The following is a 13,570-nucleotide window of genomic DNA, read 5'->3' as shown; positions in this document are numbered from 1 at the left end:
TGCGGGAGGTGTGTCCCCATGCACATATAAACCAAGCAACGCCTTTGCCATGATGCAACCATGCCTCGCAAGCGCATACTTCGCAGCGATCTCTTCAACCAAGAGCAGCTCGTATCGATGGATGCGCTTGAGTCTGCGTTGCAAGAACTACAAAGTCTCCTCACAAAGGATAATTTCAAGCATGTTTTTCAAGACCTGATCGACAACGAGAGCCCTCGTATTCTCCTCCTTGTCCTGTCGTGTAAGTTGACATCGCTAAGCTATTGTATTGTCTATCAGGCTCTTACATCTTCACAGCCCTGAGTGAGACTACGTCGTTGATGATCACGTCGTGGTTGCTGGAGTCGTTTCCCTCCAGCCCTGCCGAATACGATGCGAGTGTCCACTACGTGACTTTATCTTGTCTCTCTTCAGAGTTTCGTTCCTGCTCTTTCATTGAAGATAAAGAATTATGTGCCCGATACTACCAGATGACTCAGATCACGCCCAGGGTTTTGAGCTATCTCATCTCCTTCCTCCGCCCCAAGGGCAACGCAAAACAGTCTCAAAGGAATTTTCAACAAGCCAGGCCCGACGACAACACTACAATTTTGGTCAAAAGGTACTTCAATGTCCTGAATGCCGATATGCCTGAAACGTCGGGCGAAGCATCTGTCCTCGTGGATCATGTTTTGCAAAGTCAAAAGGATACTCTCAAGGTAAACGTTGCTCTATCTGCATGCTACTTGCTGAAAATTGAGGCGTGTCTAGTTCTATCTAGAGTTGCTGCGTCGTCCTGGGATATCCATACCACTCAAGGAACGTTGTATCACTTCTACGTCCCCCATAAAGGAGGAAAACAAGAATCCATCTGGGTCTGTGGTCCCTTCTGCGTTTCCGATCGTCCAACCGATGAAGTCGTATGTCTTTATGTCCTTTTCACGAAACGATATTGCATTGACATCTATCAAGGGCGTTATACTTTGATACTGCCGAGGACTTTGGAGATTGGACGGTCATCATATCCACGAATGCTGACAATTTTTTGCGGACCGCCCACAAGAAAGATCTCTTCACGTTTAACATCACTGTCAAGAAGATCAAGTATGTATCAGATCACATGGTATCGTATACCAATCATGTTTATCGGAATGCACTACAGGGAGCTTTCTTGCGGTTACTTTACCGATAACAATCAAAAACGTTTGAGTGGAAGCGCGACTGAGGTTCCTGTCTTCGAGGCTAAAATCGCTCGCAACCTCAGAGTCATCGTAGGAGATCTGTTGTTTATCAATCCCATATGTCACTGATGCTGCCTTACAGTATCAAATCAATGTAATCCCAGGTGATGATGTACGTTCGAAGGATAATTTTGTAATCCAAGCTACTAAACTACCTTGAATTATTGGCAGGGAGAGCAGCAAGGTGAGCTAATGTTCATATATCTTTGCTTGCTTCTCACAGCTCTTGAAGCGATCAAAATATTCGGTATCTATACTCATGCTCAAATCGACAATCGGCTCTGGAGTTCTATTAGCGCTCAGCTTCGTAAAAAGGGAAAGGAATACCGGAAGAGGTATCATTTTCTCACTGTAGCTTGAATGCCTGGAGCCTAAACATGATGGTGTAGATGCGTAGCTAGGAAACGGGCAGATCAGGCCTCGAAGGATACTTTTATCCCAGCGTTCTTTCCCCCGCTACCTGAAGTATCGCCTTCGGATATCGAAAGTCTACCGGATCTACGTCCTGAAGAAACGGCCCAGGTTAACTTCACATTTTTCGTTCCTCCGAACAAATGCTGACTATTCCATTTAGGTTCATTCAAGACTTGTGTAAGTCACATAGAGAAGAGCTGAATCCCAGTCGCTAACCCCCTACAGGGTTGAGAAATACGTCACATTTTTGCAGGTATGTTCTCACGGTATCTGTAGAATCTTGATTTAACCATGGAGACATGCAGCCATTTTTGAATAGTATGTATCGGTGTGACACAGTCTGAAATGCTAGATTAATTCGTTTCGGTAGCCATCTTAGCAGATGTGGATGCTATTTTTCCTCACATGGTTTCGTGCGCCGCCGTCTTTACCTTTCCTTGTTCATTTTCTGACAGCATGTACTAACAGCGTTCAAGAGAAATGTATTATAGAGCATCCGAAGTCTTGCTACGTCATCGGCCGCAGTGGCACGGGGTGTGTACGAGCAGCTCGCCGACTTCATGCTTTGGCTCACCGGTTTGATGTAGAAAAACAACTACTATGTTATTCAAGATGTTGCTCATTGAGCGGACGTTTCAACTCATGGAGTCAGGTTTACCCCGTCCTCGTCAAGTCTTCATCACGAAGTCTAGAATGCTCGCTAAGAAAGTGAAGGAATACTTTGAGAAGTTGGCCAGCTCCTTGGCAATGGCATCACAATCCTCTGCTGACCCTACGAACCTACCGAGAGCTCCCCAGTACCAAGATGATCTAGGGCTGATTGACGAAGATGATGATGTAGATTGGGGGACTGATTTACCAGCCAAGTACAGTGAACTCGAGGAGAGGCATTTCCCATTATTTATCACATTTGATGGCGTGAGTAGCAGCTCTTTTTTATCCGTGCTTCCTATTTTTACCAATTATAGCTTTGCGACATGTTGGAGGCTGACATGAGTACTCAAACGTTGACCGACACGAGACGTACTGGCATCAAGCGCCAGATGGGTGTCATTACTTTTGAATCCTTTTGCGAGTCCTACTGGTCTCATTTCCCTGAACCGTTGATTAAAGGATTAGGTTTCTTCTTCTCTCTTTTGTCTGAGCATTGGTATTGAAACAGCGTTTATTCAGATCCCGCCTTGGTATTCAGCGAAATTATAGGTAACATATTCATATATCTTGTGTTAAAAGGGATTGACCCGAGTCTCCGTTCAGGCGTCATCGAAGGTTCGGCAGAGACACTGAGCGAAGAGAAGCATCACCTTAACAAAGACGCATACCTTGATCTCAGTAAACGCCGACAGTCTACATTTGCTGACCAGAGGTGCGAGGTGTACAGACTCTTTGAGTTGTATATGCGCAAGAAGAAGTTGCGGGGAGAGTATGACACCGGTGATCGGTAAGGTCCTTCTTGTTGAAATTTCGTGAGTAGAAGATAATCAGGGTCTAGAACCCATGGCATCTTGAAGCATTTCACGGAAAACGGAATCCCGGGCAAAGGACTTGATCATTTGTGAGTTCTCTGTCTTTACTCTCTTTATCTGTTATCGATGTTGTTACAGATATGTCGACGAAGTACAGGATAACATGCTCATTGACACTATGAGTAAGTTTCATCTCTGTCTCGCATGTATCATGATTGACTGGCCAACTCATCATTTAGTTTTGAGGGCACTATGTAGCAATGCGGATGGTCTTTTCTGGGCAGGTGACACTGCACAGACCATCTCCGTTGGAAGTTCTTTCTGCTTCAACGCTTTGAAGGCATTTCAGTGGAATATTGAGGTAGGATCTACTCAGAATGATTCTCATACACAAGCCTAATGAGATGAGCAGGACCAGTACCGGAGGAAGCACAGACCAGGAGTTAGATGCAAGCAGCCACCCGAGATGTTTCAACTTACTGTCAACTATAGGTCTCATGCAGGCATTGTTGATTGCGCACATTCTATCATTGAACTTATCACGACCTTTTGGGAGGATTCCATTGATCGTCTTTCTCCAGAGATGGGCATTATAGACGGGGTCAAACCTATCTTTTTCAACAACGAAGATCGTGCCCAGTTGGATCAGTTCATTTTTCATGATGGCGGTGATCCCATCGAGTTTGGTGCCCAGCAATGTTAGTCTCCTGTTTATCCGCATTGAAATCGACTGACTTCGAATCTTCATGCATAGGTATCATTGTTAGGAATGAAATGGCAAGAGAGAGACTCCAACAGAAAGTCGGTGAAATTGGTCTTGTGCTGTTCGAGTTTTCTGTTCTTAATTTAACTAAGCCACTGATGGTCAATATTATAGTACCGTATATGAAAGCAAAGGACTTGAATTTAATGATGTAGGTTAATATGCTATTCTATGAGATGACTTTTTCACTGTGGTGTTGAATCCCTTCAGGTCCTGCTCTACAACTTCTTCGCCGATTCACCCGCTGGTCTTGCGCAGTGGCGTGTCGTGCTGAATGCCATCGAGGAGAGCAAGCAGGACCCTGGGAATCCTCCCCCTCGATTCGATCATATTCGTCATGCCAGCATTTGTAACGAAGTAAGTGTGAATCATAACGCCATTACTCGACATTGTTAAAGTAATGTTATTTCCAGCTAAAATCGCTGTACGTTGCAATCACAAGAGCACGTGAAAATATCTGGATCGCAGATGGATCTGAGAAAGGGGAGCCCATGAGAGTAAGTTAGCGTTGTTCTATGCAGATGGTATTCTTATCACCAATCATCAAGATTTTTTGGACGAACAAAGATTTGATTAACAATTATACTCGGGGATCTGATGCTCCTCGTCTTGCATCTTCATCAACACCCGAAGAATGGGCTGCAGAAGGACGTGAACTATTCAACGCGAAGCGCTTCTTGCAGGCGAAGCATTGTTATATCAAAGCCGGCCTCCCTCTCCTAGCATCCATTGCAGATGCCTATGAAATGCGGGCAAAGGCTCGTAGAGTCATGGGTACATCGACGCAAAAAGTCCTCGAACGACGTTCTTACTTCGCAGAGGCGGCAAAACTGTTCTTTGAATGTGCTAAGGGCACTAAGGTCAGCACGAACCCGAAAGATTCCATGACTTATCTCAGGATCAGTGGCGAATGCTTCGAACAAGCTGACAAGAAGCATCGAGCTGCCCAAGTATTCCTCCGTGCTCAAGAATACACCCATGCCGCGGAGTTGTACATAGACATTGGCAGGTTTGACGATGCGGTGGCAGTTATGAAGGGCCATAAAGATGAAATGTCGTTGAAGGTTGTGAAAGATGTCATCAAGCTTGCTCGACTGGCATACTTTTCTAACGGCCAGATGAAGTACGTTCTTCCTCAGGTGTATTGACCCGCCATCCTCACTTTGCTAAACAGAAAAGCGCACGACCTATTTGATACATTTGAAGAAGAAGTAGAGTATCTGGAAGAAAGGGATCTCGATGTTGCTCTTGCCGACTTACTGGAGACAAAGGGAAAGGTCTGCGAAGCTGCTGAATTGCATTACTCCAAGGGTCGCAAGCAACAAGCCATTGTGCTTTTCCTTTGCCAAGCCCAAAACAAAAATGCTTTGCATCGAGCTCAAGAATGCGTTCTCGAAGAGCTTTGGTACAGAATATCTTTTGGCGTTGACCCAAATGCTATAAGATCAGATCCCACTGTCAAGCGGCTGATGCTGTTTGCTTCGCGGCTTGATGTGGCTTCTATGGAACGTACTAAAGCTGCTGAAGTAAGTATCGACCTCACCTCTTACTCGTCACAGCTTATACTGATGCATTTCCAGCTGTCTATGTTTAAGGCTATCATCAATGATCCCATATCTCGGCTACATGCACTAGGGTTGAATTTCTACAACATAGGCAATAGTACCGCAGCGCTGCTCTGCCTAGATCAATATTTTTCTCAGGCCTGTCGAATTCGTGACTTAGTTCTTGTTGACGCAGTCGAGAAACTCAGCCTCTTTGATACCTACGTCGGCCTCCTTTCTACCACAGCGTTCCGAACAGACCCTTCTCGCGATGCAACAACTGCGGCATTGTTCGGTTTTCGGCGAAACACAACGAACGAATTTCTTGTGCCCCCGAACACTTGGTTGTACTCAGCGGCCCTTAAACTTCGACCTAAGAACATGCTTAGGGATTCCTCCAATCTCAGGCTGTCAGTACCTGAACTACGTATGTTGTTTCGACAAGCTCTTCAAATTCATCTCAAAAGAATGATTGCCGCTGAAAATGACGAATGCGGGAGAAGCAAAGCATTCACGCTTTGCCTAGAATTCGCTGTATCTGGGATTTGCATGCGCCCTGAATGTCCGGAAGCCCATGTACCACCTTCGGAGATTGATCCCAGTTACTACAACATGCGCATCCGCTTGCACCTACAACAAATCCTGATCTTGCAGTTGCTTACGGCGTTTAAAGAGAATGATCGCGATGAATCGGAAAACAGAGAAATCACCAAGTACGTTCTCATTCTTGTTCTTCGATTTCATAGTGCTTATTCCGTATAGGTTCTGGCTCAGCCGTCTCTGCGACGCTCTTCATCCTCCTGATCGTGTGTTTGGGTCCATTTCCGATCTCGCGCTTTCTACAATTCCCGAGGCTCCAAAAGCACTGGATGTTGTAAGAGATTGGATACAAATCCTTGTCTATGGCCGAGAGTATCTACCCCCGATACAGCTCTCCCCCGATGTGATGCGGACAGCTCTCTTGGCCCTCATGTTTGACCGAAGTCAAGCAGGTCATCTCAGAAACACCCCATACTCCAGCGCAAAACACCCTCCATCTATGTACATCCGCCGTAGAAATGGTTTTGTTCTTCATAATCTTCTAAGCTCAATGTCGGGAGATCAAACATGGTCTCTTACTGCTGGTTGTCTATTCGTCGAGTAAGTCTGGCTCCCGCCCATCTTTGCTCTATCCTGATCTTCTTTCCAGGCGCATCATAAAGCAAAGATTCCATATCAACATAGGTGTCGTGTGCGACTTTCTGGATCTTCTTTGCAGTTCTGCCATTCTTTTCGGTGTTCGCCTGGAAACGCCATTACTACATAATATGATTGTCCCTCGTAACTGGCTCTTATGCTTTGTGAGCTACCATTCATCACCGTACGTCAATGAAGAGATGCAGACAAATTATTATCGAACCCTTTTGGAACCTATGCGGGATCTTCTGGAACAATTGTGTGTCGGTCGAGGCTGTGGTAAGTCTCTGAAAGTCATTTCTTTCAGCGTTTCATTCTCACCAATACCAGAGCATCTCCTGTACCATGGGACTTCCGAAAATCTTTCAAATCTGCCATACAAAGTTCGCTGTGTTTTCGTCGCAAGAATGTAAGTCAGCTACCAAGTGGACCATTGCTTCCTTTTCTGACGTCAGTCCTCTATCAGATTCAACGCTATCGGTCTATGTCAGTCTATGACTATTCTTTAGCTCGCGCCCTTACTGATTCTATAATGTAGTGGGCTACAACATTCACGACGAATCTCTTCGCAGCGATATTCAGAAGTTGATGCTATCGTTGCGCCAAGAAGATCGCTTGTTTTCTCATCTTTATGGTCGGTAAGCCGATTTCAGCTTGAGGAGCTGCCTGCATGATTTAAGACTTTGGCAGATACATCGATGCTGCCAGTCGTTCATGGGATGAACTTGTGGAGGTCATTTGTCACTCAATTGAATACGATGCCAAGGACGAAACGATACAGCTCGTTCACCAGAGCAGGACTCCAGAAAAAAAGCCTACCTCGCTACAAGTCCGTCAGCTTGTTTACCGCGACTTCACGGATATCCAAGCGCAGCTTGCTCTCACCAAGTCTGCATCTACCCCGGCCACCTCGCCACATAAGATTCATGAGCAAAAAGAGCCCGATGGAGATGCAAGTAAAGCGAAGGGAACGGAAGATACCCAAGAAGCTAAAGCCGTCGAGGAGGCTGCCGGCGAAGGTGTTGAAGTTGTCGACACTATTCCGACGCAAGATATGACAACCCCGGATCCTACAGAACGAGAGATCGCCGCCGCGTCCTTGATTCAGCGAGCATACAGGAAAGTCCTCCGTTGTCGACGAGGTGTTGCCGAGAGAGGGACAGCAGGCCTTCGTGCCCAGATATACGCCTCATGCACTGAAGAAGTATCTCGGCTTGGTGATAAACCAGGGCTATATCTTCGCTTGTTTCTGGGTCCACTGCCGCACATTTTAGTCTGTTTGGAGATAGTCTGTATCGATACACACAAGCACAAGACGAAGACGAAAAGCAGACTTAGTAAAAAGTGCACATCTGATGAGTATGGTGCACTCGGTGACCTGTTAACAAAGACCACGTATGTATTACTTGCAGCTTCTACCAGCGATAACTGACACGATTCGCTATTTTCAACAGCAAGGCGAACCAGACTGCGATCAAGCTACAAAAGCTTCTCAGCCCAAAGTCTACCTTCCACGGGCGTTGCGATGTCAAGGAACTGAAGAGACAAATAGAAGAGGTCAACTGCCTAGTTTCTTCTCTTCCTTTCGACGCATCATTGGACTTATCCAATGATCTGCATCTCGCGGGGATCGTAACTGGTAGTGAACGTTCATCAGCACACACACGCAAGAACTTGAAGCCGAAGCTCAATACCACTGGTTTGTAACTGATACTGATTCATCTCGTATTGGTAGTCTGCAATATAGCACCTTTTTTTGATAAAACGGCGCCCAGAAAATAAGAAAGGCGACATCACGTCTTGAAACGAAACTGGTAATGATTTGCCAAGGACCAGCTAACGTCTGGTTTTGAGGACAAGTGATATGCTAACGTCAACGATGAGCGACAGAATTAAAACAAGGCCAATGGAATGAACATACCTGGACGGCTTTGATATGGCGTGGGATTCGGTGGCCTCACGCGGGATGGCAGGATTCATGCTGACTTTGAGGAGTGCTGGTGGGTGATGACCTGACTCAAAGGAGGTCAGCATGCGTACTATCCATCCTGGCCAAGCACCTCTCTACACACCCGCCCTGAAAGTGTATGATGCGTTGAGCCTACAGCATTGGTATGATCTTGAGGGTCAGAGACAGGAAGGTCCTGTGAAGAGGAATGCAGATTGCGGAATAGCGTGCAGGGCGATGGAAGATTGGAACTTGAAAAGAAAGTACGCAAATGGTGATGGTGGAAGGGATCTGACAGTAAACTTCGAACAATGCTGGGATACGCGACGTTAGCACGTGATCTGTTCCGTCTTGAACACGCACCGCCGCTTGCAATGCCGCTTTCCTGGGCGATATTTCTGTCATTCCTATACCCACCGAAAAATCTTTCACCCAGGAACAGAAGAAGAGTAACCATTGACTCCTATATTATACCTGATTGGTATCGCACTACTCCGCGGTGAAACGCTGAGATTGCTGCGTGAAGGCCCTACCCTGCCCAAGTTTGTGAACCTCTAATCTCGTGTGCTGAGCACCGACTCGGATACCGAATGTTGGAGCTTCTTCCTAACGACCCATCTCTTCATCCCTACCGACCTCTCTTGCTTGGCTACAACTTCCTGCATAAAAATCTAATGGCAGAGTTCATGATCTTGCATGCGATAGATGCGTCTAATCACCGTGCAATTACACACACCCTCAGGCTCAAGCAGCTGTTTTTTCTGCCGCCAAAAATCGTGATACCTCCACTATTTTCGTTCCTACCACCGCCATCATGACCTTCTTTTGTCCGAACCACGATCACTATTCGCTTGATAATCAGGTCCTGAAATCCATGCTCCCCATCCTCAAGACGGTCCTCATTGTGTCATTCATCCTTCTGTGTCTCCTTATCTCTTATAGCGGACGTCAAGGTTTACTTCCTGTCACCAGGCGGTCTCCTTCGTGAAAGATCTCGCCTATCCAGGTTTCCATGTTTTGTAGTTTTCGATGGTCGGCGTTTCCTGCACGCGGTCTGTGGTTCTTTGTTTGATTCGTATGTTGCTATTCTTCTCATTGACTTGTAGTCTGATCCGCTTCACGCTTCCGTCCAACCTCGTGTACTGGGCACCGATATCTACTACGTTTTCTAAGACCCATCGTCTCTTCATACCTACCACTCTCAAAATATCAATGGCAGGCTGATCTTGTTGCGTGGGGTTTTTTTCCTTGACGATACCTGGAGATGGATGAATTGTCATTCCGCGAGTTTTTCTGCTGCCAAATCCGGTGCTCTATATCGTTCTGGGAGTGAGCAATCGGCATCGTTCGAAATCTCCCGACACGAATGAAGGACTGCTCCTAGCAGCCTTAATGTTACTGTGAGCTCAACCTATCTATCGTCTAGTTAGAGGATGACTAAGTTCATGAGTGTTAGGTCCCAATTATGTACTACCATCATCTATGCTCCGTGTACGTGCTCGCGTAAGTAATACTATATTACCTAGCTACCAAGCCAAATAAAAGATCATAGCTTAACTGATACAGAAGAGCCGAGACGAAAAAGAACAGCCTGGGACTACTCGCACGTATAGGGACCGATATGGTGAGATGGCAGCTGAATTTTGGAAAGTGACAACATCTTGAAAAAAAAAAAAAAAAAGAGCGAGTGAGAACGGTCGAACGGTCGATAGGCAGATTACAAAAGCTGGGTGTATGAAGAACCAACATTTATCGGTGAACTATGTATCCTGTGGCCAAGGTTGGTGACACGGGGGCCATTCTCAGCATGCACTCCACTCATAAATCTTTACCACGTCGAAATCCCGGGCTGATGTCCTTCCTTCAGTATCGACCAAACGAATTGTGCAGGAGAATCGTCCAACGAGCACGGAAATTAAGGGTTGTCACGGAGAGGAGATCGCCTGGACGTGAACGAGGCAGTACAGAAGTAGTACATGCGGTAGTCCGATCCTCAAAAACGATGGACGAGAAAGGGAGAATCAAAGAGATAGTCTCGTCAATTATAGATAGTGGTCGTTATTTTATTTTATTTGATATTCTGGTGTTTCTGATCGAAGGGAAGCAGACTGGTGTGGGTTTCTCAATGTCTGATGGCTGCGCACTATGAGGTACATATTCGATCTGCGGATATTCATAGCAAACCGGGAGAACTGACGATCCTCGCTGTAATAACCCATATACAAACTTGCAGATGCATTCCGAAAGCACTCGTAGGGTTAGCTCCTCGAACGGCGTAAGCAAGTATGTCCGTTTTCTCGCTGGGACGCTATTAAGTAGATATCGCACTGCTCGCGTTTGGGGTTATGATATAGCTGAGCAGGTGGTGATGACTAAATATGGAATGAAAAATTTACGCTTATCCGACGGACCGGCACCTCCTGATCCTGACGATGATCATCGGCAAGCCGTACTTGTGGCCTGATGTGGGCGCGGGAACCTACTTTCCCAGTGAAAATCAGGCTTAGGTGGGTGTTATCCATCTATATAGTCGACCTTCTCTCTAACATACACTCCAAGATGATATCATTGTTCTCTCTTCTGCGAGTAGCTATCGACACGATATGAAAGATGGTCTCTTCATACCGGCGCGTCACCAAGCAGATAAGACAGTGTCCCGGGCTTCCAGTGCCTAATCCCACCACCCCATTCTGGTCAATCCCAGCATCGCCTATCCAGAAAGAAGGCTCGTCAGCGGCTTTGCCAGCAAGTGCGGATGTTGTGATTATCGGGTCTGGGATAACGGGTACGGCGTTTGTGCGTACGCTGCTCGACGCGGATGGGTCGTTGGATGTTGTAATGCTGGAGGCAAGGGACGCGTGTTCTAGGGCTACAGCGCGGAATGGGGGACATGTCACGCCGCCGCTGCACCATGACTATCTGGAATTGAAGAGCAAACACGGTGCAGAGGCTGCGAGGCAGATTATACGGTTTAAGCTGTCACATCTGGACGAGTTGATTGGCGTAACAGAGGAGGAGGGCTTGACGGAGGAGAGCCAGTGTCGCAAGGTGGAGACGTATGACATGTTCTTCGACCAAGAGGCGTTCGAAGGAGCAAAGGAGAAGTTGGAACGCTATTTGGAGGAAATGCCGAGTGAGAAGGGTGGCTGGGGTACGGCAGAGGGCTCGGCGGGGATGCAGCTTGCAGATGGAGTGTGCGGGGTCATCTCAACGATGGGAGGAGCGGTGCATCCTTATAGGCTCGTTACGGGATTCCTCTCAAGACTACTCAAGACGTACTCATCCTTTCGGTTATACACTCATACTCCATGTCTCTCCATCCGCAACAACATCGTTCGTACACCCCGCGGTGATATTCGCACCAAACATATCGTGCATGCTACCAATGGCTGGACGTCCCATCTCCTCGCACCGATGCGAGAAAAGATTGTTTCTGTACGTGGCCATATGACCGCACAACGCGCAGGAACAGGATTAGAAGACGGGTGGCTGGGTACACGGTCATTCGTACTGTCCCCAGGCGCGTCAGAGGATCGATGGGACTACCTCACCCAGCAACCGCCTGATCCTGCACGACTAGGCGAGAAACCGCACGCAGAGTTCATGTTTGGAGGTGGTATTGAGACGGGTATCCCGTCCTTCTTTGAAGCTGTTGGATGTGCTGATGACAGCCAAGTTGACTTTCGAACCTCGGCTTACCTTGGTGGAGCACTGGCGGCGTATTTTGGGAAATGGTGGGGAGGCGAGTCCGCTGATGTTGACGACGATGAACATTTTGAGAAAGGACGCGTGAAGAAGGCGTGGTCGGGCATTCTGGGCATCTCTGCGGATGGATTGCCTTGGGTGGGTAGTGTTCCCTCAAAGGTATCGGGCAGGAAGGGAGGGAGTGAGTAGATCGCGGCAGGGTATTCGGGGGAGGGAATGGTGCACGCGTGGATGAGCGGAAAGGCGTTGGCGTATATGGTGCTTGGAAAAGACGTTGATTGGCTCCCTGACCTGTTTCGCGTTACAGAGAAAAAGTGGAAGAAAGCAAATATCGCGTCTTGGCTATAACAACCCATCTTGTAGATGTACAAAAAAACTACGCGTCGTGGTTGTAATAATCATTTTTGTGTTCATCTCGTGGATATATAATAAAATACGCATCGGAAATATCCGAACAATCCTTCTCTCTTACGACCGCGACTCTGCTCGCATTCTCTGTCGTCTCCTTCGTCTACAATTGTCGGCCTCCTGAAATTCAAAATGTCGGTATGCCTACTGAGATGTTCAATGTATCATGCAGTAGTACCCATCCAAACAGGTGGATTGTATGTTCCAGCCATCTTCACATCCTCCTCGACGCGTCCTTCCTAGATCAAGCTCACAAGAGGCAATTAATCTTAGGAAGGGATCAATCTCTTCATGGCGAGCGAGTCCTCAACGAAGGAAGGCGTTTGATAGAACACAATCGGAGAATGGATTGATTGACACCTTGACCTTTCTGTGACTATGGTGTGTACGGATACTAAAACGCGTATACAGATATTGACGATGCAGCGTGCAGGACAAGCTGCCCACCACCTCGATCATGCCTCCTTGCCATCCCAGAGCTAGATTTAACATACAACTATCCAAGCCCTTCAGCTTCCCAGGCCATCGAGATCGAATGCATGGACTCTCATAGTTCACTTTCCCCCTCAAGATCATAGTTCTCTCCACACAAGTATCTTCCGCCTATCCTCTTCACCGCTCATACGTCGTCACGGATTCGAGAAGTCTTACTTGAGAGGGCGTGCGGATGAATTACCGGGTCGTGTGGATCACCCTGGCCATGTCACTCAATTCTCTACCTGGGATTGGGAACGAGGACTATCTCATCATGGGTATAGGCATTTGAAGGCTGACCCCAGAGTATGCTCCAAAAATGCATCGTTCCCTTCTATCACTCGCCGGGATGGATTCGCGTCTTTCTTTTTGACCCGTAGGCGCGTGTCGTGACATCAGTATACCGGAAGCTTCTCTCTCGCGATAGTCCTCATTATTCACTGTTCGAATGT

At 47.1% G+C, this 13,570-nt stretch overlaps 2 protein-coding genes across 2 annotated transcripts; both read left to right on the top strand.

Annotated features, from left to right (window-relative positions):
* Positions 1-60: 60 nt before the first annotated feature.
* EV420DRAFT_1721414 (uncharacterized protein) lies at positions 61-8,290 on the top strand (the record flags this gene model as incomplete). Its single annotated transcript, XM_060479764.1, has 35 exons — positions 61-241; positions 298-698; positions 751-899; positions 952-1,083; positions 1,142-1,250; positions 1,303-1,332; positions 1,392-1,404; positions 1,453-1,555; positions 1,610-1,742; positions 1,795-1,811; positions 1,860-1,887; positions 1,940-1,952; positions 2,005-2,047; positions 2,103-2,168; positions 2,222-2,552; positions 2,603-2,753; positions 2,808-3,075; positions 3,127-3,189; positions 3,239-3,282; positions 3,340-3,461; positions 3,513-3,798; positions 3,855-3,924; positions 3,978-4,014; positions 4,074-4,220; positions 4,277-4,360; positions 4,412-4,986; positions 5,038-5,389; positions 5,444-6,120; positions 6,170-6,547; positions 6,597-6,862; positions 6,914-6,992; positions 7,050-7,069; positions 7,122-7,221; positions 7,274-7,978; positions 8,038-8,290. The coding sequence occupies 35 exons, from the start codon at positions 61-63 to the stop codon at positions 8,288-8,290; spliced, it is 6,426 nt and encodes a 2,141-aa protein (XP_060325256.1).
* A 2,666-nt stretch (positions 8,291-10,956) lies between these two features.
* On the top strand, positions 10,957-12,584 carry EV420DRAFT_1631280 (FAD dependent oxidoreductase; the record flags this gene model as incomplete). The annotated part of the gene is made up of 3 exons (XM_060476142.1): positions 10,957-11,038; positions 11,091-12,395; positions 12,426-12,584. The coding sequence occupies exons 2-3, from the start codon at positions 11,142-11,144 to the stop codon at positions 12,582-12,584; spliced, it is 1,413 nt and encodes a 470-aa protein (XP_060325255.1). The 5' UTR covers positions 10,957-11,038; positions 11,091-11,141.
* Between the last annotated feature and the right edge of the window lie 986 nt (positions 12,585-13,570).

The sequence above is a fragment of the Desarmillaria tabescens genome, assembly GCF_030435595.1.
Source record: "Desarmillaria tabescens strain CCBAS 213 chromosome Unknown EV420scaffold_52, whole genome shotgun sequence".
Lineage (NCBI taxonomy): Eukaryota > Fungi > Basidiomycota > Agaricomycetes > Agaricales > Physalacriaceae > Desarmillaria > Desarmillaria tabescens.
Note: the sequence above shows the minus strand (reverse complement) of the source record. Positions and strands in the feature narration are given on the sequence as shown.